The sequence below is a fragment of the Heliangelus exortis genome, chromosome 1 (genome assembly GCF_036169615.1).
Source record: "Heliangelus exortis chromosome 1, bHelExo1.hap1, whole genome shotgun sequence".
NCBI classification, from domain to species: domain Eukaryota; kingdom Metazoa; phylum Chordata; class Aves; order Apodiformes; family Trochilidae; genus Heliangelus; species Heliangelus exortis.
This window is the reverse complement of record NC_092422.1, coordinates 197,622,755-197,647,153: the sequence shown is the minus strand read 5'-3', so window position 1 is coordinate 197,647,153 and position 24,399 is coordinate 197,622,755. Positions and strand designations below refer to the sequence as shown.

The following is a 24,399-nucleotide window of genomic DNA, read 5'->3' as shown; positions in this document are numbered from 1 at the left end:
GGGGTCACAGTGCTGGGGGGGGGGGTGGTCTCAGTGCTCAGGGGGCTCCCTGTCCCCCCCGGGGGTTAAAGGGGACAGGGGCAGCCCCCCCACCCTGGGGTGACCAGGCAGCTGGGGTGCAGCACAAGCAGATTTTTTGGGTGCCCCCCATTCAAGGGGGGTCCCGGTGCTGGAGGGGTCCTGGTGTGTGTGTGTGTGTGGGTGAGTGATTTTGGGGTGTTGGGGGGACCCTCTCACCAGCAGAGCTTCCCAGGGGTGATTTTGGGGTGTGGGGGTTCCCCCTCACCAGCAGAGCTTCCCAGGGGTGATTTTGGGGTGTGGGGGGTTCCCCCTCACCAGCAGAGCTTCCCGGGGCAGTATTTGTCGATCAGCCCCTGGTAGTAGCCACGCAGTTGCCCCACGTCGGGCAGCTCCTCCTGCTTGGTGTAGAGATCAAACTTGCTGCAAAAGGGAGTGGGGGGGGGGGATGAGTGTTGGGGGGGCAGACCCCCAGCCTAAGGGGTCTCGTCTGACCCCCCGCCCCCTGCCCAGGACCCACTTGAGCTCCCGCACCCAGGGCAGCATCTGCAGGTCGTGCTGGGAGCAGAGGTGCAGGTAATCCCCGTGTGCGTGCCAGGGGTAGAAGGAGTGGAAACGAATCATGTAGAAAGCCTGGGGGGGGGGCACAAGAGGCTCCTGAGCACCCCCTGACCCACCCGGGCACCCCTGACCCACCGGGAGGGTCTTTGCCCCAAGGCTCTGGGGGTCCCGGCCCCACCCATCCCCCCCCCTCCCCCCTCCCCCCTCACCTCCTTGGGCAGAGCGAAGTTGTTGAACTTCATCACTCGGTACATGTACTCTGGGGGGGGGCTGAGGTGAGACCCCCGGGGGGGCACCAGGCAGCTGCTCACCCCGCCCCCCAGACCCCCACCCCGCAGCCCCCCGAGAGCTGCAGCCCCCCTCATCCCAAAGCCCCCCAAGGGCTGCACCCACATGCTCACAGTCCCCCCAAAAGCTGTTGCCCCCCCCCTGCAGACTCCACAGCCCCCTGAGAGATCGAACCCCCCCCCACAGCCCCCCAAGAGATGCAGCCCCCACCCCACAACCCCTCAAGAGCTGCAGCCCCCCCCTGCAGACTCCACAGCCCCACAAGAGATCAAACCCCCCCCCACAGCCCCCCAAGAACTGCAGCCCCCCCCCACTGCCCCCCTGCCCCATGCAAAGGGGGGCATACCCATGTTGGGGGTTGCAGGGCCCTGCCCCGAGGACCCCCACAGCCCCCCTCAGCCCCCCCTTACCATCGTGCCCCCAGGACATGAGGACGTTCTCCAGGCCGCAGTGGGGCTGATACATCCCACACTCTGTGCTGGGGTACAGCGGGGGGGGTGGGAGATGGACCCCCTGCACCATGCCCCACGGCACCCCACAGCACCCCATAGCATCCCATGGCAATCCCTGGCACCCCATGGCACCCTGTAGAGCCCCATAGTGCCCCATGGCACCCCAGAGCACATGGCCACCCCATAGCAACCCTGGCGCCCTGTAGCACCCCACCACACTCCATGGCACCCCACAGTATCCCATGGCACCCCATAGCACCCTTTGGTGCCCCACAGCACCTCACTTCACCCCACAGCACCCTATAGACCCCGTGGCACCCCCATAGCAACCTCTGGCACCCTACTGCAGCCCCCAGCACCCTCTGTCCCCCATGGCAACCTTTGGCACCCTGCCCGGGGGTCTGTCACCCCCCAGCACCCCCCAGCACCCCATAGCCCGAGGGTCTCACCTGTACCGGGGGTCTCTGGTGTCGGGGTTGTCCCTGAAGGTTGTGTCCCCAAACACCACCGACTTCTGCACCTTGCAGCCCACCGGGAAGGTGTCCCCCACCACTGCCCACTGCCGGGGGGGTCACAGCCCTGAGTGGGGGTCCCCACGGAGTGTGTGTCCCCCCCACCCCCCCCGTGCCCTCCACCCCTCACCTGGGGCTCCCCGAAGAGTGCCAGAACCTTCCCCAGGTCGTGCAGGAGCCCCACCAGGTGGAACCAATCTTGGGGGGAAAAAAGGGTTGTTACCCCCCAAACGGCGGCCCCACAGCCCGGGGGAGGGGTGTCAGGGCCCCCCCACCTTTGTCAGGGTGGGCACGGCGGATCCCCTCGGCCGTTTGGAAGGCGTGGAAGGAGTTGGGGAAATCCACGTCGGGGTCGGACTCATCCACGAGCTGATCCAGCAGCTCCAGGGCTTCCATCACCGTCATGGAGCGGTGAGAGCACCCCCCGAACTGTGCCAGCTGGGGGGGCACCCGGTCACACCCCCGGACCCCCCCCCAAAACAAACAGGGGACACCCCGGGAGCACCCCCGAACTGTGCCAGCTGGGGGGGGGCACCAAGGTCACAAAGGACACCCCTCCCAAAAAACCATGGGACACCCCCAAAACACACGAGACACCCCACGGGACCCCCCTCCAAAAGAACCCGTGGGACAACCCCCCGGGACCACCCCCAAAAACACGAGGGACCCCCGGGAGCAGCCCCAGCTTGGGGTGACACAACCCCGGGTCACATGGGACACCCCTCCCAAAACAAAACATGGGACCCCCCCCCCCCAAACACACGGGACACCCCTCGGGACCCCACCCCCAGAGCACATGGGAACCCCGGGAGCAGCCCCCTAACTGCGCCAGCTTGGGGGGGACATCCACCTGGGACCCCCCACCCAAAAAGCCTCAGGCCCTCCCCCATACCCCCCCAATCACACGGGACACCCCTCGGGAACCTTCCCCCACCCCGAACCCTCCCAGGACCACCCCCCACAGCCCCTCAGGTCCCCTCCTCAAAACTTCTCTGGACCCACCCCCCGAAACACCCCCGGGACCTTCCCGGAGCCCCCCCCGGACCCTCCCCCGCCTCCTCCGAGCCCCCCCGAGACCTTTTCCAACCTCTGCCCCGGACCCTCTCCCTGAAACCCTTTGGAAACCCCCGGGACATCCCCAGGACCTCCCCAGGACCCCCCGGACCCCTCAAGCTGATGGGGAGGGGGCACCGGGAGGGGGGATCAGTTCAGCCCAGGAGGGGCAATGCAGCCCGGGGGGGTCAGTCCACCCGGGGGGGGTCCGTGGGGGTCCCCACCTTCTTGCGCACAAAGTCGACGGTCTGGTGGGTGTGCATCTGCAGGTAGGTGCTGTAGACCCGGTCCAGCAGCTTCCCCTCCTGCAGCCCAGCGTCAGTTTTGGGGAGGGGGGGGGCACCATGGACACCCCCCGGGCTCCTCCAGCTCCTCCCAGCACCATGGGGACTCGTCCCCCCCAGCAGAGCAGGACCCCCCTCAAGCCTCATGCCGCAGGACCCCCCATGTCCGGGGGCAGACCCCCCCCCTCCCGAGCAGGGCTGAGTGTCAGGACCCCCCCCCCCCCTTCCCCCCCCCGGCCTCCGGCGTCCCCCCTTCCCCCTGCAGTGTGACCTGCCCGGGCCGGGCCCGTTGCCCGGTGGCCACTTGCCCCGCGGCCACTTGTCCCCTCCCTGCTCACCGAGTAGTTCCGGAGCTGCCCCTTGGCCTCGGGGGCTTCAGAGTCCTGGGGAGGGCAAAAGGGGCGGAGGGGGGGGTGTCAATGGGGCTGCCCCCCCCAGCACCCTCCTTTGGCCCCCTGATGGGGGGGATCCCGGTGGGATGCGGAGGGGGTCTGGGGTCTGACCCCCTGCTGTGGGGTGATGAAGGGACCACGACCCCGAAGTGTGGGGCGATGTGTAGGGGGGCTCTGAGCACCAAGTGAGCAATGTGCAGGGGGGGCTGACCCCCAAATATGGGGCGGTGCAGGGGGGTCCAACCCCCAAGTGTGGGGCAGGGCAGTGCAGAGGACTCCATAACCCGGGTGGGGGGCAATTGGAAGGGGTCTGACCCCCAGGAGTGGGGCCATGTGCAGGGAGGCTCCTACCGCAGGCATGGGGCGATGGGGGGGGGGAGGGGGCGGGCGCCCCCCAGGTGTGGGGGTGACGTGCAGGGGGGTCTGACCCCCAAGTGTGGGGCGATGTCCCGGGGGGTCCCACCCCAGGCATGGGGCGATGGGCTCTGCCCCCCAGATGCGGGGCGCGGGGCCCCCCTGCCCGTACTCACCGCGCGGAGGCTCCCGGTGGCGGCCATGGGGGGGGGCGTGGGGCTGGGGGCGGCTGCGGGACCCCCGCGGGCTTTATCCGTGCGGGGGGCGGGGGCGCGGGGGGCAGCCGGTGACCCGGGACCGGCCCGGTTAATGAGTGACCCGGCGGGGCGGGGCCTGCACCAGCCGGGACCCCCCCCACCCTCTGACGGGGACCCCCGAGCCCCTCTTTGCGACCCCTGCTCTGGAGACCCCCGACCTCCTCTTTGGGGACCCCCCACCTTTACCTGAGGACACGCGAGCCCCGAGCTGGGTGCCCCCAACCCCGCCCCCCGGGCTGCAGCTCTGCCGGGGGGGCGCCCGACCCCCCACCCTGGAGACCCCCGACCTGGAGATCCCCGTGCTGGGGACCCCCAATCCCCGGGCTGAGGATGCCCAAACCGCTCTTTGGGGACCCCCAACCCCTCAGCTGGGGACACTGAAAATGGGGACCCCTGTTCCAACCTCTGAGCTGTGGAGCTCCAATCCTGTGCTGGGGACCCCCGAGTTGGGGACCCCCAGGGTGGGGACCAGTGACCCCTGGGCTGCACCCCCCCCCGAGATAGAGATCCCCACTCTGGGGACCCCCAACCCTCACACTGTGCCGCCCCCAGGCTGTAGCCCCCCAACCCCAGCTCTGGGGTGTCTCAAGTTGGAGACCCCCAACCCCACCCCCCACCTCCCATTTGGGGGGTCCCAGCCCCCTTGGGCTGTCCCCAAAGACCCCCAGTGGTCCCCTGGCCACAGCGTTGGGTTGGGAGGGTCCCAGGGGGTCCCGGGGGTCCAGAGCTGCTGAGTCAGTGGCGGGGGGGGCAGAGCTCACCCCTGGCTCTTGTACAAGTCCCCACGGCCCTTGGACCCACTGCCACGGCTGGCCGGGCCACCACGGGTCACCACGGGGCCACCACCATGGCTGTCCGGGCCACCTCGGGTCACCACGTGCCACTGCCAGCCCTTCCGGGCCACCACCCTGGCTGGCGGGGCCACCGACACTGCCAGCCCCCCCCCCCCCCTGTCCCCCCGGGGCACTGCCAAGCCCCCCCGGGCCACCCCAGGCCCCCAGAGAGGGAGCCCAGGCAGACGGGGAGTGGGAAAGGCTTTAGTGGGGGGTGGGGGGGTGGTCGCCCCCCCTCAGCCGTAGCTGTGGGGGCTGTGGGGGTCGATGGGGGCCGCGTGCCGGCGCCCCGGGGGTCCCAGCAGCTGCCACAGGCGGTGGCCCAGGGTCTGCACCTGGCAGGTCCCCAGCACGCAGCCCCCACGGACCCTCGGGGCGTGGCGGGGGGCGCGGGGGGGACGGGGGACCCCCGGAGTGGGGAGGGCGCCGGTCCTGGCCGGGATGGGGGTCTCGGGGGGCGGCGGGAGCACGGCCAGGGCGGGGGTCCCGGTGGGTGCTGCGAGGGGGGCAGGGAGGTGTCAGGCTGCGCCGGGGGTCCCGGTGGGCGCCATGAGGGGGTCCAGGAAGAGGTCGGGTGGTCTTCAGGCTGTGCCGGGGGTCTCGGTGGGATCTGTGGGGTCGGGTGGTCTTCAGGGCTGTGCCGGGGGTCCCGGTGGGATCTGTGGGGTCGGGTGGTCTTCAGGCTGTGCCGGGGGTCCCGGTGGGATCTGTGGTGGTGTCTGTGCGGGGGGAGGGGCTCCAGGGGGCTGCCAGGGGGCAGTGGGGGGGTCCCTCGGGAAGGGCTCAGGGCTGAGGTCCAGGGGCTCTCTGAGAGAGAGGGGGACAGGGGGGGTCACACACCCAGCAGCTGCACACATGTGCACATGCGTGTCTGCACACGTGTCCCTGCACACACAACGTGTACGTGTGTCACTGCACACACGTGTCCCCACACCCACATGCATGTACACACACGTGTACACGTGTACACACACCCCCCTGCACGCACACACGTCTGCACACACGCCTGTCCCCCCACACGTGTACGTGTCACTGCACACACACACACGTGTGCACACAGAGGCACATCTATGTCCCTGAACACAGGCTTGTGTCCCGACACACCCACACGTGTGTCCCTGCACACGCGTGTGTCCCTGCATGCACCTGTGTGTACACACGTGTCCATGCACACACACACACCCACACACACTTACCCACACACACCCACACACGTGTCCACACACATGTACCAACGTTCCCCCGTACGCACTAACATGTGTCCATGTGTGTCCCCGCACACACACGTGTCCACACACCACACACACACACACACACACACACACACACGTGTCCACGCATGTCCCCTTACACGGGGGGGCATCCGGGGGGCTGTGAGCCGATCCCCGCCCCGGGGGCGTTCCGGGACCCCCCGCCCGGTGTCCCCTCCCCGTTCCCGTCCCCCCCCTCGGGGACTTTCCTGTCCGGGGCTTTCCCAGACCCGCGCTGCCCCCCAGGGATCGCTGCGGAATTTCCCTCCCCCCCCGCCCCCCGAACCCCCTTTCCCGGCACCTCCCGGCGCGGCCCAAGCCTCCCACCTCCCCACAGATGCCGGGGGGTCTCGGGGGTCGCTCCCCCGAGTGGGGACTTTTGGGGGGGGTCTGGGAGAGGACCCCTCATGGAACAGCACAGAACAACCCCCCCTCACCCCCGGGAGCTGACGGGCGGGGCTGGGCACGGACACGCGTGTGCAACAGGAGTGTGTGCACTGACACGTGTGTGCAGGGAGCTTGTGCTGGGACACGAGTGTGAAACCAGAGCACGGGCACGGACACGCGTGTGCATGGTCACGCAGCTCATGCCTGCCCCTACGGGGCTTGTGGGATCCCCAATGGGGGGGTTCTGTCCGGCTACCCCAAGCCCCCCGGGGACACCCCTGGTCTCGCACATCCCCCTCTTCCCCCCTCCGGCTGCAACCCCCAACCCGCAGCCCACCGGTCCGGGGGGGCTGACAGGGACCCCCACACCTCAACCCCTGGGTCCCCATACCCCCAGGACCCCCCCGCGCAGCAGGGACACGCAGCGACCCTAGGGTTGGGGTCCAGATGCTCAGGAGACCCCTCCCCTTCATCCCTCCCGTGCCGTGTGTGCCCCCCCCGGGGGATCTGCCCAGGCTCGGGGGGGAGGGCAGGGGGCATAGAGCCGCCAGGGACAGGGGGTGGGGGGTCCCGGGGGGGGGCAGGGTGCGGGGGGGTCTCAGGGAGCGGGGACGGGTGCAGGCAGGGGTGCATATAGGGGTGGGGGTCCCAAGGGGGTGGGTGCGGGCAGGGGTGGGGGTCCCGGGGTGAAGGAGGAGGATACAGGTAGGTGGGGGTTGTCCTGGAAAGGGGGGGAGGTGGGCAGGGTGCGGGCAGGTGGGAGGGTCCCAGGGGATGTGCGGGCAGGGGTGGGGGTCCTGGGAGGTGGGTGCAGGGGGTCCCGGTCCGTGTGCGGGCTCACCTGTGCGTGGGCGAGAGGACGTGGGGCAGGGGCTGGGCGGGGAGTGGGCTGTGGGGTTCGCTATGGGGTTGGCTTTGGGGTTCGCTGTGGGGCAGGCTGTGGGGTTCGCTGTGGGGCAGGCTGTGGGGTTGGCTATGGGGTTGGCTGTGGGGTTCGCTATGGGGTTCGCTATGGGGTTGGCTTTGGGGTTCGCTGTGGGGCAGGCTGTGGGGTTGACTGTGGGGCAGGCTGTGGGGTTGGCTATGGGGTTGGCTGTGGGGCAGGCTGTGGGGTTGGCTATGGGGTTCGCTATGGGGTTGGCTTTGGGGTTCGCTGTGGGGCAGGCTGTGGGGCTCGCTGTGGGGCAGGCTGTGGGGCAGGCTGTGGGGTTGGCTATGGGGTTGGCTGTGGGGCAGGCTGTGGGGCTCGGTGTGGGGCAGCTCCAGCAGACACAACACGAAGCTGATGCAACCCAGCGCCAGCGGGGCTGCCATGGCCGGGGGGGCAGCGGCTGCGGGAGAGAGACACGGGGGGGGGGTCGGGAGGGGTCGGCTGAGGGAGGGGAGGGGAGGGTCTCGGGGGGGGGGGGCTCCTTCCCCCCCGCTGCCTCCCCCCGTCCCGTCCCGTCCCGTCCCGTCCCGTCCCGCAGCCCCGGGGGTGGGTGCGGGTGTTGCGGGTGTCCCGGCCGTACCTGGGCGGGGGTCGGGGATGGGTGGGGAGGGGTCCGGTGGGCTCGGGGCCTCCCTGGGCGCTGCCGCTCCCCGCCCCGGCTCAGGTTAAATATCGCCGGGCGAGGAGGAGCCACGGGCGGGGGCAGCCCCGCACCGCCCCCCCCGCTCCACCCCCCCGGACACCACCGGTCCCGCACCGCACCCCTGGACACCCCCCAACACCGCATCGCCCCCCGAGACCTCCCGGAGCCCCCCGCCCCGCACCTGCTCCCGGGGAGGGGCTGGGATGGGTGCCCGGGGGGGGGCTGCCCGGGGGGGCTGCGCTGCCCCCTCCATCCGTGCCGACCCCCACTGTGTCCCCCCGGGACACCCCCCCTCCCGCTCCAGTCCCAGTTCAACCCAGTGCTCCCAGTTGGGTCGTCCCCCCGGCCCCACGCGGTACCCTTCCCCCCACCCGCGGGCTAATGAAGGTTTTACCGTCACGAGGCTCATTAAACCCACGCGGAATGTGGGTCCGGCCCCGCACTCAGGCAGCGGGGGGGTCAGGGTGCTCGGGGGGGGGTCCCCAATCGCCCCTTTCACCAGAATTCCCCCCCCCCACCTCTGGCCCCGTGCGGGGTCTGGGGGTCCAGGGGAGCCCCGCACAACAGTGGGGGTCCTGCCCCTCCCCCCCCAACACGGGGTCTCCTCTGCAGCACGTGCAGGGGCTGAACCCCCCGGCGGGGGATGGGGAAGAGGTTCCCAGGGCTGTGTCCAGTGGGATGTCACCTGTGGGATTTCAGGGATGGGATGGGATGGGATGGGATGGGGATGGGAATGGGGAGGGGATGGGATGGGATGGGGATGGGGATGGGATGGGATGGGATGGGGATGGGGATGGGATGGGATGGGATGGGATGGGATGGGGATGGGATGGGATGGGATGGGATGGGATGGGATGGGATGGGATGGGATGGGGATGGGATGGGATGGGATGGGATGGGATGGGATAGGGATATGCTAGGCTATGCTGTGCTGTGCTACAATAGGATATGACATACGATAGCATAGGATGGGATACAACGTGATAGAGTGTGACACGGTGAGACACGACGTGATATGATATGATATGACATGATTTATAGTTGATATGATTTGATATTATATGATACATTACAATATGATACGATATGACATGATACAACACGACATGACACGACATGACACGTCATGGCACGACATGGCATGTCACGGCATGATATGACACAACACGACATGACATGGCACGTCACAGCACAACATGACACGTCACGGCACGATATGACACGTCACGACACGACACGACATGACATGGCACGTCACGGTACGATATGACACGACACAACACGACATGGCTTGTCACGGCACAACATGACACGTCACGACACGACACAACACGACATGGCACGTCACGGTACGACATGACACGTCACGGCACGATATGACACGTCACGACACGACACGATCCTCTCCGATTCCCTCCCGGGTCCCCCTCCCGTCCCCCCCCACCCGGGGAACCCCCTGGCCGTGTCCCCGCCCCTTTCCATTTAGCCCCGCCCCTTTCTCCTTTAGCCACACCCCTTTCCCCATTAGCCCCTCCCCTTCTCCCCCTCCCCACTCTCCCCCTCCACCAATCACCGTCCTCGCCCCTCCCCTCCCCTCCCCCCTCAGCCAATCAGCGCCCCGGCCACGCCCCTCGCCGCGCAGCCGCACAGCGTCCGGGCCGGGCGGGCGCTGCTGAGGCGGCCCCAAGATGGCGGCGGTGGGCGGTGGGCGCGGGCGGGCGGGGAAGGCGGCGGCTGCGGGGCTGTGAACGGGGGCTCCAGCGGGGGCTCCCCCCGACCCCCCGACATGGCCCGCCTGGCGGATTACTTCGTGCTGGTGGGCTACGACCCCGGGAAGAGAGGTGAGGAAGCGCTGGGGGACGCACGGGGAGGGCCCGGTCGGGGCGGCGAACGCCCCCGCCCCGCTCCTCGCCGCCCCGGCCGGGCCCTCGCTGGACTCGTTCTGGCGTCGTTTTTTTCCCGATTCTGGGCAAAACGAGCGGTGCCGGCGTCATAACTGAGGTAAAGCGCAAAGACGGAGTTGGTTGCGGAGCGGCTCTTCCCAACCCCCCCCCAACTGAACCGTGGTTCTTCAGATAGCGGAGATTTTAATTATAATGATGAGGCTCCTGCCTTAAATAAAGACCTGAGAGCAGCTCCCGGGGCCTGAAGGGGCTCCAGGAAAGCTGGGGAGGGACTTGGGACAAGGGCCTGGAGGGATGGGACCCTGCGAGGGGGAAGGGTTTGCAGCTGGGAGAGGGGAGATGGAGAGGAGATCTTGGGCAGGGAGGGAGAAATTGTTTGGGGTGAGGGTGCTGAGCCCCTGGGTGCCCAGGTTGCCCCCAGAAGCTGTGGCTGCCCCATCCCTGGAGGTGTTGAAGGTTGGATGGGGCTTGGAGCCCCCTGGGCTGGGGGAGGGGTCCCTGCCCATGGCAGGGGGGGCACTGTGATCCAAACCCTGATGTGATTCCCTGGAACGAGCTCGGCATTGCTGAGCTGTATCCCTCTGATGTGAATTTATCTTTTTAATATTAAATCTTAACTTTTGCAACCAGAAGGAGATTGAGGGGCTGGAGAGTGTCCAGAGAAGGGAATGGAGCTGGGGAAGGGGCTGGAGAGCAAGGAGAAGGTCTGGAGAAGTTGTGAGGAGCAGCTGAGGGCCCTGGGGGTGTTGATCCTGGAGCAGAGGAGGCTGAGGGGAGACCTTCTGGCTCTCTGCAACCCCCTGAGAGGAGGTTGGAGCCAGGGGGGGTCGGGCTCTGCTCCCAAGGAACAAGGGATGGGCCAAGAGGAACTTTTGGCACAACTCAAGTGGTGCCAGGGGAGGTTTAGGTTGGAGCTGGGGAAGAATTTCTCCCTGGAAAGGGTTGTCAGGGCCTGGCCCAGGCTGCCCAGGGCAGGGCTGGAGTCCCCATCATCCCTGGGGGGGTTTCAGAGCCTGGGGATGTGGGGATGAGGGACATGGGGCAGTGGGGGTGGCCCTGGCAGTGCTGGGGGGGTTGTTAGGGCTGGGTTAGGGTTGGACTCCATGAACCTGAAGGTGTTTTGCACCCAGAAGGGCTCTGTGATCCTGTGGTTACTGATGTAGCTGGAGTTGATGTCTGTGGGGCTGCCACTTCCTCATGGCCACAGATGTCAGCACTGCCACATCTGTCCCTGCTGGGAGCTGGCTCTGTTCTACACTTCTCCATCCCTGGGGGGATTTTTCCCCAGCTGCAGTCGGGGCCCAGAATTCAGCACAGTGAGCAGGAGATGTCATCCTCAAGCACAGCAGAGACCCCAGGATTTTGGGGTCAGTTTGTTCCTCTTCCTCCCTGGCTGGGAGGCCGAGCAGCAGCTCCTCTGCTGGTGACTCATTGTGTTTCAGGTTGGGTCGGTACCGGCAGAGCCAGAACCTGGGCCAAGGCCCCTCCCCTCCAGCTGGGAGCACCCCGGGGGGGACCTGGGGGTCTGGGCTGTGCAGAGCTGGATGGGACCCTCGTGTGGGCAGGGCTGAGGTGTCAGTGATGGGTTGGTGGGACAGGAGGATTGATGGCTGGGAAAGGACAGAGCTGCTCTGGGGAGGGGACTGGGAGGACCCGAGGTGGCTCTGCATCTCCCCCAGAGCTGCCATCATCGGATGGGTTGGGTGGGAGGGACCTTAAATCCCCCCCAGTGCCCCCCCTGCCATGGGCAGGGACCCCTCCCCCAGCCCAGGGGGCTCCAAGCCCCATCCAACCTTCAACCCCTCCAGGGATGGGGCAGCCACAGCTTCTGGGGGCAACCTGGGCACCCAGGGGCTCAGCACCCTCACCCCAAACAATTTCTCCCTCCCTGCCCAAGATCTCCTCTCCATCTCCCCTCTCCCAGCTGGAAACCCTTCCCCCTCGGAGGGTCCCATCCCTCCAGGCCCTTGTCCCAAGTCCCTCCCCAGCTTTCCTGGAGCCCCTTCAGGCACTGGAAGGTGCTCTGAGGTCTCCCCATGGGATCCTTCTCTTCTCCAGCCTCAACACCCCCAACTCTCTCAGCCTGGCTCCTCAGGTCGTGGTGCAGCTCAGCACTGGTTGGAGGGAACAAAACTGAAAGTGAGGGAAGGAGCAGAACCTGTGTGGGGCTGTGTGGGGCTGTGTGCCCCCCCGTGGGGCTGTGTGGGGCTGTGTGCCCCCCCGTGGGGCTGTGTGGGGCTGTGTGCCCCCCCGTGGGGCTGTGTGGGTGTTCTGGGCCCTGGAGGCAGGACCAGGTCCCTGTTGTCCCTTCCCTGCCCTCTTTGCTGGGGATGTAAGGGGGTCCTTGGCCACACTCCCTGAGCCCTGCTGGCCCTGCCCTGGGCTGCATTCCGGGTGGTTTTACCCCATTTTTTTGCCCCCCAAGATCCTGTCTGTCTGGGGACACCGAGCACTGTCCTGGTGCAGCCAGGAGAAGCTGTGGCTGTCCCCAAGCCAGCTCCTGTGTCCCTGTGCCTGTCACGAGGGGTCTGGGTGCTCCCCAGCAGCAGGGATTCTGTTAACTGCTGGGTGCTGGTGCTGGTGTTGGTGGTGGTGTTGGTGGTGGTGTTGGTGCTGGTTCTGGTTCTGGTGCTGGTTCTGGTGCTGGTTCTGGTGCTGGTGCTGGTGCTGGTGCTGGTGCTGATGTTGGTGCTGGTTCTGGTGCTGGTTCTGGTGCTGGTGCTGGTTCTGGTGCTGGTTCTGGTGCTGATGTTGGTGCTGGTGCTGGTGCTGGTGCTGGTGCTGGTGCTGGTGCTGGTGCTGGTGCTGGTTCTGGTGCTGGTTCTGGTGCTGGTTCTGGTGCTGGTTCTGGTGCTGGTGCTGGTGCTGGTGTCATACTTGCTGGCATCAGTCCCACCAGAGGCTGTTCCTGACCCTCTCTTTGGTGCTGCAGACCCGCAGCTGCTGGGCAGGTCCAGAGCTGCTGTGGGATCCACGAGGTTTTGGGTTTTTTTTTGTTGTTTTCTCCCTGTGTCCTGCCCGAGGGTCCCGAGCAGCCCAATCCCCATCGAGTCCTGTGTGGATGAAGGGAATTCCCTGCCCGTCCTCTGAGCAGGAGTGAGGGGGGCACAGAGCCCCCCACAGGGGGGTTGGGGTGGACACGTCCCTGAACGAGGAGCTGTCCCCGTGTCCCCAGCTCACAGCTGGCACCCCCAGCCCTGCCCAGGCCTCTGAGCTTCCCCCCCATCCCAGGGGGGTCACAGAACTGAACCACAGGGCCGTGGGGGCTGGAAAGCTCCTTCCAGACCATGGAACCCAAATCATGAGGAGGGAGAAGAGGAAAAGCTTTGGGGGGGGCAGGAGAGGGGTGAGGGGGGGTGACAGGAGCCAGCTCAGCATCTCCTGGGGTGGGGACATGGGGGCTCTGAGGGGCTGCAGGAGGTGTTGGGGGGGAAAGGGGGCTCTGAGGGGCTGCAGGAGGTGTTGGGGGGGAAGTGGGGGCTCTGGGGGGCTGCAGGAGGTGTTGGGGGGATGTGGGGGCTCTGGGGGGCTGCAGGAGGTGTTGGGGGGGATGTGGGGGCTCTGGGGGGCTGCAGGAGGTGTTGGGGGGGATGTGGGGGCTCTGGGGGGCTGCAGGAGGTGTTGGGGGGGATGTGGGGGCTCTGAGGGGCTGCAGGAGGTGTTGGGGGGGACGTGGGGGCTCTGGGGGGCTGCAGGAGGTGTTGGGGGGGATGTGGGGGCTCTGGGGGGGCTGCAGGAGGTGTTGGGGGGGATGTGGGGGCTCTGGGGGGCTGCAGGAGGTGTTGGGGGGGAAAAGGAGGCTCTGGGGGGCTGCAGGAGGTGTTGGGGGGGACGTGGGGGCTCTGGGGGGCTGCAGGAGGTGTTGGGGGGGATGTGGGGGCTCTGAGGGGCTGCAGGAGGTGTTGGGGGGGACGTGGGGGCTCTGGGGGGCTGCAGGAGGTGTTGGGGGGGATGTGGGGGCTCTGGGGGGCTGCAGGAGGTGTTGGGGAGGATGTGGGGGCTCTGGGGGGCTGCAGGAGGTGTTGGGGGGGATGTGGGGGCTCTGGGGGGCTGCAGGAGGTGTTGGGGGGGATGTGGGGGATCTGGGGGGCTGCAGGAGGTGTTGGGGAGGATGTGGGGGCTCTGGGGGGCTGCAGGAGGTGTTGGGGGGGATGTGGGGGCTCTGGGGGGCTGCAGGAGGTGTTGGGGGGGGATGTGGGGGATCTGGGGGGCTGCAGGAGGTGTTGGGGGGGATGTGGGGGCTCTGGGGGGCTGCAGGAGGTGTTGGGGGGGTCTCCAGGGGAAGCTGTCTCCTGGGAAGTCTGATGCAGGCTGAGGAGGAGGAGGAGGCTGGAGCTGTGATGCCTCCTCCGGGTGCTCGCTGCTCCTGTCCCTGTCCCTGCAGGAGCTGGGGAGGTGGGAATGAACCCTCTGGAGAGCTGGGGCAGCTCCTCCTGCTCCTGTCCCACCTCTCCTTGGGGTGGATGTTTGTATCCTGAGGGCTCCAGGCTCTGTCCTGGTGGGAGCAGGAGCCTCCAGCACCAGGACACGGAGCTGCTGGAGCCAGTGCAGAGGAGGCCCTGGAGCTGCTGGGAGGGCTGGAGCAGCTCTGCTCTGGAGCCAGGGGGAGAGGGTTGGGGGTGTTGAGGCTGGAGAGGAGCCAGGGACCCCTCCCACCTGCCCAGGGGGCTCCAGGCCCCATCCAGCACCTCGAGCACCTCCAGGGATGGGGCAGCCACAGCTTCCCAGTGACCCAGCAGTGGGGTGGGGGACCCCGGGGGTCTGAGGGGTCTCAGCCTTTTCAGGGCCCCTCTGCACATCTGTGCACAGCACCCGGAGCCACCGGAGGCTTCTGCCCTGTGGGGTGTTGGAGAGGAACCCATCTGAACCAAAGTGCTGAGTCACTGGGCCAAGGACACACCACAGCCACTGGTGGTACCACTGCTGGGTCAGAACCTCCCTGCAGCCAGAGCTGTGTGCACATGGAGCCAGGGACTGGGTTGGGTTGGGAGGGACCTGAAATCCCACCCAATGTCCCCCCTGCCATGGGCAGGGACCCCTCCCCCAGCCCAGGGGGCTCCAAACCCACCCAAGGTGTCCATGAAAGCTTCCAGGGATGAGGGAACCCTAATTAATGCTCCTTGACTTAATGAGCATGGAATCCTGGAAGGGTTTGGGTTGGAGGGGACCTTAAAGCTCCTCCAGTGCCAAGGGGACAATGCAGGGACCCCTCCCCCAGCCCAGGGGGCTCCAAGCCCCATCCAACCTGGCCTGAGACATCCCCACCAGCCACAGCTTCCCCAGGAAACCTCTCCCAGGCTCTCCCCACCCTCATTTCTCCCCAAGATCTCCTCTCCATCTCCCCTCTCCCAGCTGGAAACCCTTCCCCCTCGCAGGGTCCCATCCCTCCAGGCCCTTGTCCCAAGTCCCTCCCCAGCTTTCCTGGAGCCCCTTCAGGACCTGGAATTGCTCTCAGGTCCTCGTTTAAGGCAAGTGTCCCTCTACAGAGGGCAAGTTGTAGCCAGGACACAGCAGTTCTGTCCTGGGAGTGTTTATAAAAAGGAATCAGAGAAGAGTGACCTGGCTGGGTGTTTGCTGGTGACAGCCCAGGACAGGGGTGGCTTCTGGGCTGCAGGTCCTGGGGAGCTGTGAGGCCCCACTGCTGTTTGTCCTGGTGCATCCTGGTGGGATCACTCTGTCCATCCCCGTGTCCCTGCAGCTGCTCCAGGTCCCTGCAGTGTCCCCGGGGCACCCAGAGCCCCCTCCCCACCTCCCCTGCTCGGTGGCTCCGATCCAGAGGTGCCTGAGGGGCTGGTGCTGTGAGGGCTCTGAGTACAGCACAGGAGCCCTCCTGGGCTCAGCTCGGGGGCTGTGACCCTCTGGGGTGGCTTCAGATGAGCTGGAGAATCCTCTGTGTCCCCTCCCTGGGCACCCACGTCCCACAGCACCTGGGCTGGTTTGGCCCCAGAGCAGCACCCATGGGAGACAGCAACAAAGAGAGAGCTGGGGCTCAGGGTGCTCCTTGCTCTGGGGCTGCTGCTGGCACCCCAGCACCTCCTGATGGCACCAGGCTGCTGGCACTATTGGTGGTGTCACCAGGCTGCTGGCACCAGGCTGCTGGCACCAGGGCTGCTGTCACCATGGTCAGTGTCACCATGGCTGGTGTCACCATGGTCAGTGTCACCATGGTCGGTGTCACCATGGTCAGTGTCACCATGTTGGTGTCACCATGGTCAGTGTCACCAGGGCTGCTGTTACCATGGCTGCTGTCACCATGGTCAATGTCACCGTGGCTGGTGTCACCATGGTCAGTGTCACCATGGCTGGTGTCACCATGGTCAATGTCACCATGGTCAGTGTCACCATGGCTGCTGTCACCATGGTCAGTGTCACCATGGCTGGTGTCACCATGGCTGGTGTCACCATGGTCAGTGTCACCATGGTCAATGTCACCATGGTCGGTGTCACCATGGCTGCTGTCACCATGGCTTCCTGACACCTGTGTCCCAGTTCCAGGGGTGACACTCGCTGTCCCAAGTGTCCCAGGCTGCTGCCCGGGGGCTCTGGAGCTCTGGCAGGAGGCTCCCAGTCAGTCCCTGGGCTGCCCTGTCCAGCTGGGCCTGGAGGAGGAGGTGGCCCTGGGGGCCCCAGGTCGGGTCCCCAGACCCTGGTGCAGGGACCCCTGGAGGGTCACAGAGCCCAGGCCAGGGCCAGCACTGCCCCGTGGCCTCAGCACCACGGCCCTGCAGACCCTGCCCAGGGAGAAGTTGCTCCTCGTGCAGAACCTGAACCTGCCCTGGCACGGCCTGGGCTCTGCCCTGGGGGGGTCCCAGGAGCAGTGGGGGTTCCCCTCTCCCCAGGATGGGAGCGGGAAGGCTCCAGGCTGCTGCTGGAAGGCTCCAGGCTGCTGTGGGAAGGCTCCAGGCTGCTGCTGGAAGGCTCCAGGCTGCTGCTGGAAGGCTCCAGGCTGCTGCTGGAAGGCTCCAGGCTGCTGCTGGAAGGCTCCAGGCTGCTGCGGGAAGGCTCCAGGCTGCTGTGGGAAGGCTCCAGGCTGCTGTGGGAAGGCTCCAGGCTGCTGCGGGAAGGCTCCAGGCTGCTGTGGGAAGGCTCCAGGCTGCTGCTGGAAGGCTCCAGGCTGCTGCGGGAAGGCTCCAGGCTGCTGTGGGAAGGCTCCAGGCTGCTGCGGGAAGGCTCCAGGCTGCTGCGGGAAGGCTCCAGGCTGCTGCTGGAAGGCTCCAGGCTGCTGTGGGAAGGCTCCAGGCTGCTGTGGGAAGGCTCCAGGCTGCTGCTGGAAGGCTCCAGGCTGCTGTGGGAAGGCTCCAGGCTGCTGCAGGAAGGCTCCAGGCTGCTGCAGGAAGGCTCCAGGCTGCTGCAGGAAGGCTCCAGGCTGCTGCTCTCCTCCTCCCGGTGCCTCCGAGGGGTTTGAGCGCTGCAGTCCCCTGGTGCTGGCAGAGCAGGGCCTGGGGGCTCCTGCTCCTGGGAACGGCCCTGCTGCCCCTGCAGCTCTGCAGCTGGGGAGGGAGAACCAAACTGAACCAAACCGAACCGACCCAAACTGAACCGACCCGAACCGAACCGAACTGAACCAAACCAACCCAAACTGAACCAAACCAAACCGAACCAACCCGACCCAAACTGAACCAAAGCAAACCAAACCAACCCAAACCAAACCGAACCGACCCAAACCGAACCAAACCAAACCAACCTGACCCAAACTGAACCGAACCGAACCAACCCAACCCAAACCGAACCAACCCGACCCAAACTGAACCAAACCAAACCGAACCAACCCAACCCAAACTGAACCGAACCGACCCAAACTGAACCAAACCAAACTGAACCAACCCAACCCAAACTGAACCAAACCAACCCAACCCAAACCAAACCGAACCAACCCGACCCAAACTGAACCGAACCGAACCAACCCAACCCAAACCGAACCAACCTGACCCAAACTGAACCAAACCAAACTGAACCAACCCAACCCAAACTGAACCGAACCGACCCAAACTGAACCAAACCAAACCAAACCAACCCAAACTGAACCAAACCAACCCAACCCAAACCAAACGAGAGACTCAAGGTGGGGAGGTTCGTTTGGAGCCCCCAGGAGCTTGGGTGGACCCTCACCTCACTGCTATCCCTGGGGCTGCTGGTGACACTGCTGGTGACACTGCTGGTGACAGTGCTGGTGACATTGCTGGTGACACTGCTGGTGACAGTGCTGGTGACACTGCTGGTGACACTGCTGGTGACAGTGCTGGTGACAGTGCTGGTGACACTGCTGGTGACGCTGCTGGTGACAGTGCTGGTGACACTGCTGGTGACAGTGCTGGTGACATTGCTGGTGACACTGCTGGTGACACTGCTGGTGACACTGCTGGTGACATTGCTGGTGACACTGCTGGTGACAGTGCTGGTGACACTGTTGGTGACACTGCTGGTGACAGTGCTGGTGACAGTGCTGGTGACACTGCTGGTGACGCTGCTGGTGACAGTGCTGGTGACACTGCTGGTGACACCCTGGCTCGGGGTGCCCCGTGGTGCTGTGCCTGTGGCACTGTGCCCTCCTCCCTGGGGCTTGGGACGCTCCTGCAGGGGATTTTTATGTCTCTGGATGTTTTCTGACCGAGATGGTGCAGCAGGAAGTTTGTTGGGTTTTGGTTTTCGGGGGTGTGAGGGGGGGGAAGGTTTGTGAGAGCTGCAGCAGGAAGTGGGGCAGGAGGGGGGGGGCTGTCAGCATCTGCCCCCAGAGCTCTGAGAGCCCCAGGCTCACTCCTGCCCCAGCTTCACACCAGATCAGCCCCCAGGAATGTCCCCGTTGGCTGCAGCACCACGGTCCCCACTTCTTCCAAAGCTGAACCAGTGCAGCACCGGAGCTGAGGGCAGGGCCACGGTCCTGGGGGTGCCCTTCAGCCTTCCTGCCCTGGGCAGCTCCTGACCTCAGGGACCAGGAGGCACCACAGGGCCTGGGGGCAACACCTCCTGCACCCTGGGGAGAGCCCAAGGTCCTGAGAGTTGGGGTGAGAGCCTGGAGAAGAGAAGGATCCCATGGAGAGACCTTAGAGCACCTTCCAGGGCCTGAAGGGGCTCCAGGAAAGCTGGGGAGGGACTTGGGACAAGGGCCTGGAGGGATGGGACCCTCCGAGGGGGAAGGGTTTGCAGCTGGGAGAGGGGAGATGGAGAGGAGATCTTGGGCAGGGAGGGAGGGAGAAATTGTTTGGGGTGAGGGTGCTGAGCTTTAGAACCAGGTTGCCCAGGAAAAGAGTCTCTGCCCCATCCCTGGCAGTGTTCAAAGCCAGGTTGGATGGGGCTTGGAGCAATCTGGGAGGGAGGTGTCCCTGCCCATGGCAGGGGGGTTGGAATGAGCTGAGCTTTCAGTTCTCTTCCAACCCAAACCATTCCAGGATTCTGTTTCTTGGGCAGGGAGGGAGGGAGAAATTGTTTGGGGTGAGGGTGCTGAGCCCCTGGGTGCCCAGGTTGCCCCCAGAAGCTGTGGCTGCCCCATCCCTGGAGGGGTTGAAGGTTGGATGGGGCTTGGAGCCCCCTGGGCTGGGGGAGGGGTCCCTGCATTGTCCCCTTGGGACTGGAGGAGCTTTAAGGTCCCCTCCAACCCAAACCCTTCCAGGATTCCATGCTCATTAAGTCAAGGAGCGTTAATTAGGGTTCCCTCATCCCTGGAAGCTTTCATGGACACCTTGGGTGGGTTTGGAGCCCCCTGGGCTGGGGGAGGGGTCCCTGCCCATGGCAGGGGGGGCACTGGGGGGGATTTAAGGTCCCTCCAACCCAAACCTTTCCATGGTTCAGTGACACAGCACAGGGGGTGTTGGGCTGTGAGGACTCCCTGGAGGTTGGTGCTGGGGGTGAGCAGAGGCCCTGTCAGAGCAGGGGGTGATGATCTCCTCCATCTGGTGATCTCCTCCATCTGGTGATCTCCTCCATCTGATGATCTCCTCCATCTGGTGATCTCCTCCATCTGAGGGGCTGTGGGTTCCAAACTGAAGCCACAGCCACGGCCCCACAGGTCCCTGCTCAGCCTTGTAGGGGCCCCTGAGCAGCTTTGGGGAGCTGGGAGCTGAAGGGGGAAAAGAAGGAGTGAGTCAAAGCTGTGCAGGGACAGTGGGTGGGGAGGGTCTGCTCCAGCAGGATCTCGAATTGGTGCTAATTGGAGCTGCCCTTAACGAGCTGGGAGAGCTGTGGGTTGGTAATGGGGGCAGCTGGTGGGAAATGGGGAGGAAGGAGTTGCTGGAATCAGAAATAATCCCAAGGTGCTGGGTTGGGGGGGCTCCTCCACCCCGAGTGATGAGATGAGGAGAGTCTGAGGTGTCTGAGCAGTGCCAGGAGCAGCTACACCTGGAGTGGGAACTCCTCTGCATCTCCCCTCTTGCAGCTGGAAACCCTTTCCCCTCATCCCATCCCTCCAGGCCCTGGTCCCAAGTCCCTCCCCAGCTTTCCTCATCACCACCCCTGTATCTCTGGGCATATCTTGGCCCCATCTTCTGGACATGAAAAATCCCAGGTGGCATCAGGCCAGGAGCACAAGTAATTTCTGTCACCTGGCAGAGGGCACCCCAGGAGCCATTTCTCTGGAAATTCTGAGGCTGCAGACTGGTTGTTGGGTGAAGCCATGGGAGAAGCATTTGGTGGAGGCTGCAGAGGGTTTGTTCTTCTGAATCATCTGCTGGGAGCCATCTGTCCCCAGCCAGGCTCTGGGGGGATGTGCCATGGGAACCCGGGGCTGCTGGAGCCACCAAGTCCTGCCAGGGAGATGGAGGAGGCACCGTGGGGGGTTGGGATGCAGCCAGGGCTTTGGGGCTCCCACCCTCGGAGCTGCCACCTCCTTCCTGGCTCCTGAGGGACACATCTGAGGGGTGATGGAGGAGGAGGTCTGTGGGACTGGGGGTGTCACAGCAGGTGATGCTGTGAGTGCCTGGAGGGACATTTGGCTGGGGGGTTTGGTCCAAAGAGGGGATTGAGGTTTGGGACACGAGGGCTGTGCAGAGAGCACAGGGTGGAGCTCAAGGAGGACAGATGGCCTGCTGGAGACATTAAAAAAACCAAAAAACCCCAAATCAAGACCCTTCAAACAGCCTCCTCAAGGCTGGTCACAGCTTTCCTCTCAGAATCCAGAGACTTCAGGGGGTTTCAGAGCTGTGGAGATGTCGTGCTGAGGGACATGGTTAGGGTGGCTTTGGCCACTCTTGGGACTTGGTGGTCTTCAAAGTCAAAGATGAGGGGAAGGGGTTTCCAGAGGGGAGATGGAGAGGGGAGAAATTGTTTGGGGTGAGGGTGCTGAGCCCCTGGGTGCCCAGGTTGCCCCCAGAAGCTGTGGCTGCCCCATCCCTGGAGGGGTTGAAGGTTGGATGGGGCTTGGAGCCCCCTGGGCTGGGGGAGGGGTCCCTGCCCATGGCAGGGGGGGCACTGGGGGAGCTGTGAGGCCCCTGCAGCCCAAACCTTTCTGTGTTTGGGTGGCTCTGTGTGACACGAGGTGGGTTGGGGAAGCTCAGGATGGTGCTGGTGGTGTCTGCAGGGCAGTACCTGGAGCACACAAAACCTCAGACATCTCCCTCTCTGCTCAGCTCTGGCTGCACCCCAAGGTGCTGGGACCCATCCTGACCACAGCACCCATCCCCTGCTCCTCTGTCTGCTGCTGCCCCCAGCTTTGGGGCCGTGGCTGGGGGTCCCTCACTGCAGTGTTGGTGGAAGGGGAGGTGTGAGCAGGGCTCCTCTCCTGGGGCTGTCCCTGGGGAGCTGTGGGTGCAGAGCAGAAGGATGGGGGGTGTTGGTTCTGCATCCACAGCAGTCCAGGGGCAGGACTGGTGTTTGTAGTTCTGCTCCCCAGCAGCTCCTTCTTCCTCCTGCTCCTCCTCCAGAGCAGAGCTGCTCCAGCCCTCCCAGCAGCTCCAGGGCCTCCCCTGGACTGGCTCCAACAGCTCTGTGTCCCCCCGGGCCACTGTCCCTGCTGGACTGGGACACTCCCAGTCCCACACTGCCAGCAGGACCTGGAAGCTGTAAATAGCAGAGTCCTGTGTGTGGGTGTGGTGTCCCCAGAGCTGCCCCAAGCCCTGGGCTGTGCTCAGCTGACATCTCTGTCCTCACGGCCACCAGGGATGTCTGGGGGGACACACAGCCCCCCCGGGCTCTGCTGGGGCAGCACCTGCTGGTTTTAGGCCTTGGGTAAATGTTGGTGGTGTGTCCCTGTAATTATGGGGACAGGGTGCTGGTGGAGCTGCTGGTGGCTCCCCTGGGATTTGTCACTTGGTAAAAATAGATGTGGTTCCTCCCTGGAGCTGTGGGAGCAACCCCAGACCAGTCTGGGGTTCTGGGACTCGGTGATTCCCTGGCTGGGATGGAGCCCAGGGATGGATCCTGACACCCCTGGGAAACCTCTGGGTGGTGGTGGAACTTGGGGACATTTTGGACCCATGTAGGTGTGACAGAATGGAGTTGGGTTGTGCACTGAGGTCTGCTTGGAATTACAGCCCAGGGGGGAGGGATGGATGGATGGATGGATGGATGGATGGATGGATGGAGGGATGGAGGGAAGGATGGATGGAGGGATGGATGGAGGGATGGAGGGATGGGATGAGAGGAACTTTTGGCACAACTCAAGTGGTGCCAGGGGAGGTTTAGGTTGGAGCTGGGGAAGAATTTCTCCCTGGAAAGGGTTGTCAGGGCCTGGCCCAGGCTGCCCAGGGCAGGGCTGGAGTCCCCATCATCCCTGGGGGGGTGCAAAAGAAGTTCAGATGTGGAGCTTGGGGTCCCGGCTCAGTTGATGTGATGGGGCTGGGTTGGTGCTTTCCAACCTTAATGACTCTGATCCTGAGGTTGTGCTTGGGTGCTTGGGCAGGAACCTTGTGGCAGATCCCAGGGGACCTCTCCACATGGAGCTGGGTTGGGAGGGTGCCCAGCCTCACATCCCCATGGCAGCTCCTGGGGTTTTCCAGCCAGAGCTCTGTGTCCCAGGGCTTGGCCGGTGTCCAACCTTCATCCAGAGGGAAGAGCAGGGATGAGGAAGGGACAGGAGCTTGGGGACAGGACCCAGGGAGGGACTGTGGTGACAGCAGAGTGGGGAGGAGCTCTGTGGGGCAGGACAGCACTGCCCACTTCTTCAGGAGCTTCAGCTTTCATTCCAGTGCTGGGAACGTGGGGCTGGGACCTCACTGCCCCACACCACCAGGAAGGACCTTCCCACCAGCTCCTCTCTGGGATGTTTGGTCTGGGAGTGGGGTGTCCTGCTGGCTTTGGGGGTTCCCCCGTGGTGAGGAGCATTCTCATCCACTCGTGTTGTCCTCACAGGTTGCTTCACCCCCATCCCAAACTGTCCTTGTGGTCATTGTATGATGTGTTTACAGAGAGCCAGGGATGTCCCCACAGGGCTCAGTAGACACCCAGTGGGTTCATTTTTTCCCTGATTTCTGTTTTTTAAATACTCTCAGGACAGGAACTGCTGTGTCCTGGGTACAGCTTTATCACTTTATAGGGACACTTGCCTTAAATGAAGACCTCAGAGCACCTTCCAGTGCCTGAAGGGGCTCCAGGAAAGCTGGGGAGGGACTTGGGACAAGGGCCTGGAGGGATGGGACCCTGCGAGGGGGAAGGGTTTCCAGCTGGGAGAGGGGAGATGGAGAGGAGATCTTGGGCAGGGAGGGAGGGAGAAATTGTTTGGGGTGAGGGTGCTGAGCCCCTGGTTGTCCAGGTTGCCCCCAGAAGCTGTGGCTGCCCCATCCCTGGAGGGGTTGAAGGTTGGATGGGGCTTGGAGCCCCCTGGGCTGGGGGAGGGGTCCCTGCCCATGGCAGGGGGGGCACTGGGTGGATTTAATGTCCCTCCAACCCCAGTCCTGTCCCTGGTTCCATGTCCCACCCTCTGTGTCTGGGACAGTGTCTCTGCTCAGTGTCCCTTTGGGGTGTCCGGGGAGGAGGGGGTCAGCCCCAGCACCCCCACACAGCCCCTTTGTTCCCTGATAGCAGAGCCATTCTTCTCTGCTCCTGGCTGGGGACAGGGGACAGAGCAGGCATTGTCCTCCTGCAGACACTCCTGGTGTTGTTCGGGGGCTTGGGTGGGATGGGGGGGACCTTGCTCTCTGGATGAGGATGCTCCTGGGGCTCCCTGCTCCAGTCCCTGCTTGGCTCTCCTTTACAAACCCCTAAAGCTTCTCTCTCCCTGCTCTCTGGGAAGGAGGAGTTGGTGTCCATGGGCATCCCAGCTCTGAGTCCTGGCTGCAGGAGTGCTCAGTGCTGCTCCTGACAAGGATGCTCCTGGAAAGTGAGCCCGGTGGGGGTGGCCCCAGGAGCTGGGAT

The 24,399-nt window shown here is 64.9% G+C and overlaps 2 protein-coding genes across 4 annotated transcripts in view; one reads left to right on the top strand and one right to left on the bottom strand.

The window, feature by feature from the left end:
- Positions 1-171: 171 nt before the first annotated feature.
- Positions 172-4,178, bottom strand: MIOX (myo-inositol oxygenase). Of its 3 annotated transcripts, XR_011724002.1 has the most exons (11): positions 4,091-4,178; positions 3,507-3,551; positions 3,109-3,189; positions 2,107-2,269; positions 1,962-2,029; positions 1,769-1,878; positions 1,278-1,345; positions 789-838; positions 539-651; positions 279-441; positions 172-231 (listed from the first exon to the last, which is right to left on the bottom strand). XR_011724002.1 is itself a non-coding variant. In XM_071734330.1 (10 exons), the coding sequence occupies exons 1-10, from the start codon at positions 4,115-4,117 to the stop codon at positions 333-335; spliced, it is 834 nt and encodes a 277-aa protein (XP_071590431.1). In that variant the 5' UTR covers positions 4,118-4,178; the 3' UTR covers positions 173-332. The 3 variants fall into 3 exon arrangements, 2 of the variants coding, with proteins under 2 accessions (XP_071590431.1, XP_071590432.1); XM_071734330.1 differs by having other exon boundaries at positions 173-441; XM_071734331.1 differs by lacking the exon at positions 172-231 and having other exon boundaries at positions 347-441; positions 553-651.
- Positions 4,179-9,916: 5,738 nt separating this feature from the next.
- The window catches only part of SBF1 (SET binding factor 1), a 55,442-nt gene continuing 40,959 nt past the window's right edge, over positions 9,917-24,399 (top strand). The window contains 1 exon segment of the mRNA XM_071734301.1: positions 9,917-10,056. Coding sequence (XP_071590402.1) covers positions 10,002-10,056 — 55 coding nt within the window. The 5' untranslated portion in view covers positions 9,917-10,001.

Bases quoted from the DNA above. Each gene is read 5' to 3' on its own strand.
- MIOX (XM_071734330.1), bottom strand. From the start codon at position 4,117: ATGGCCGCCACCGGGAGCCTCCGCGCG. The intron at 1,346-1,768 runs GTGAGACCCTCG...GCTGTACCCCAG, and splicing joins ACCAGAGACCCCCGGTACAG to CACAGAGTGTGGGATGTATC. The intron at 652-788 runs GTGAGGGGGGAG...CCCCCCCCCCAG, and splicing joins ACTTCGCTCTGCCCAAGGAG to GCTTTCTACATGATTCGTTT.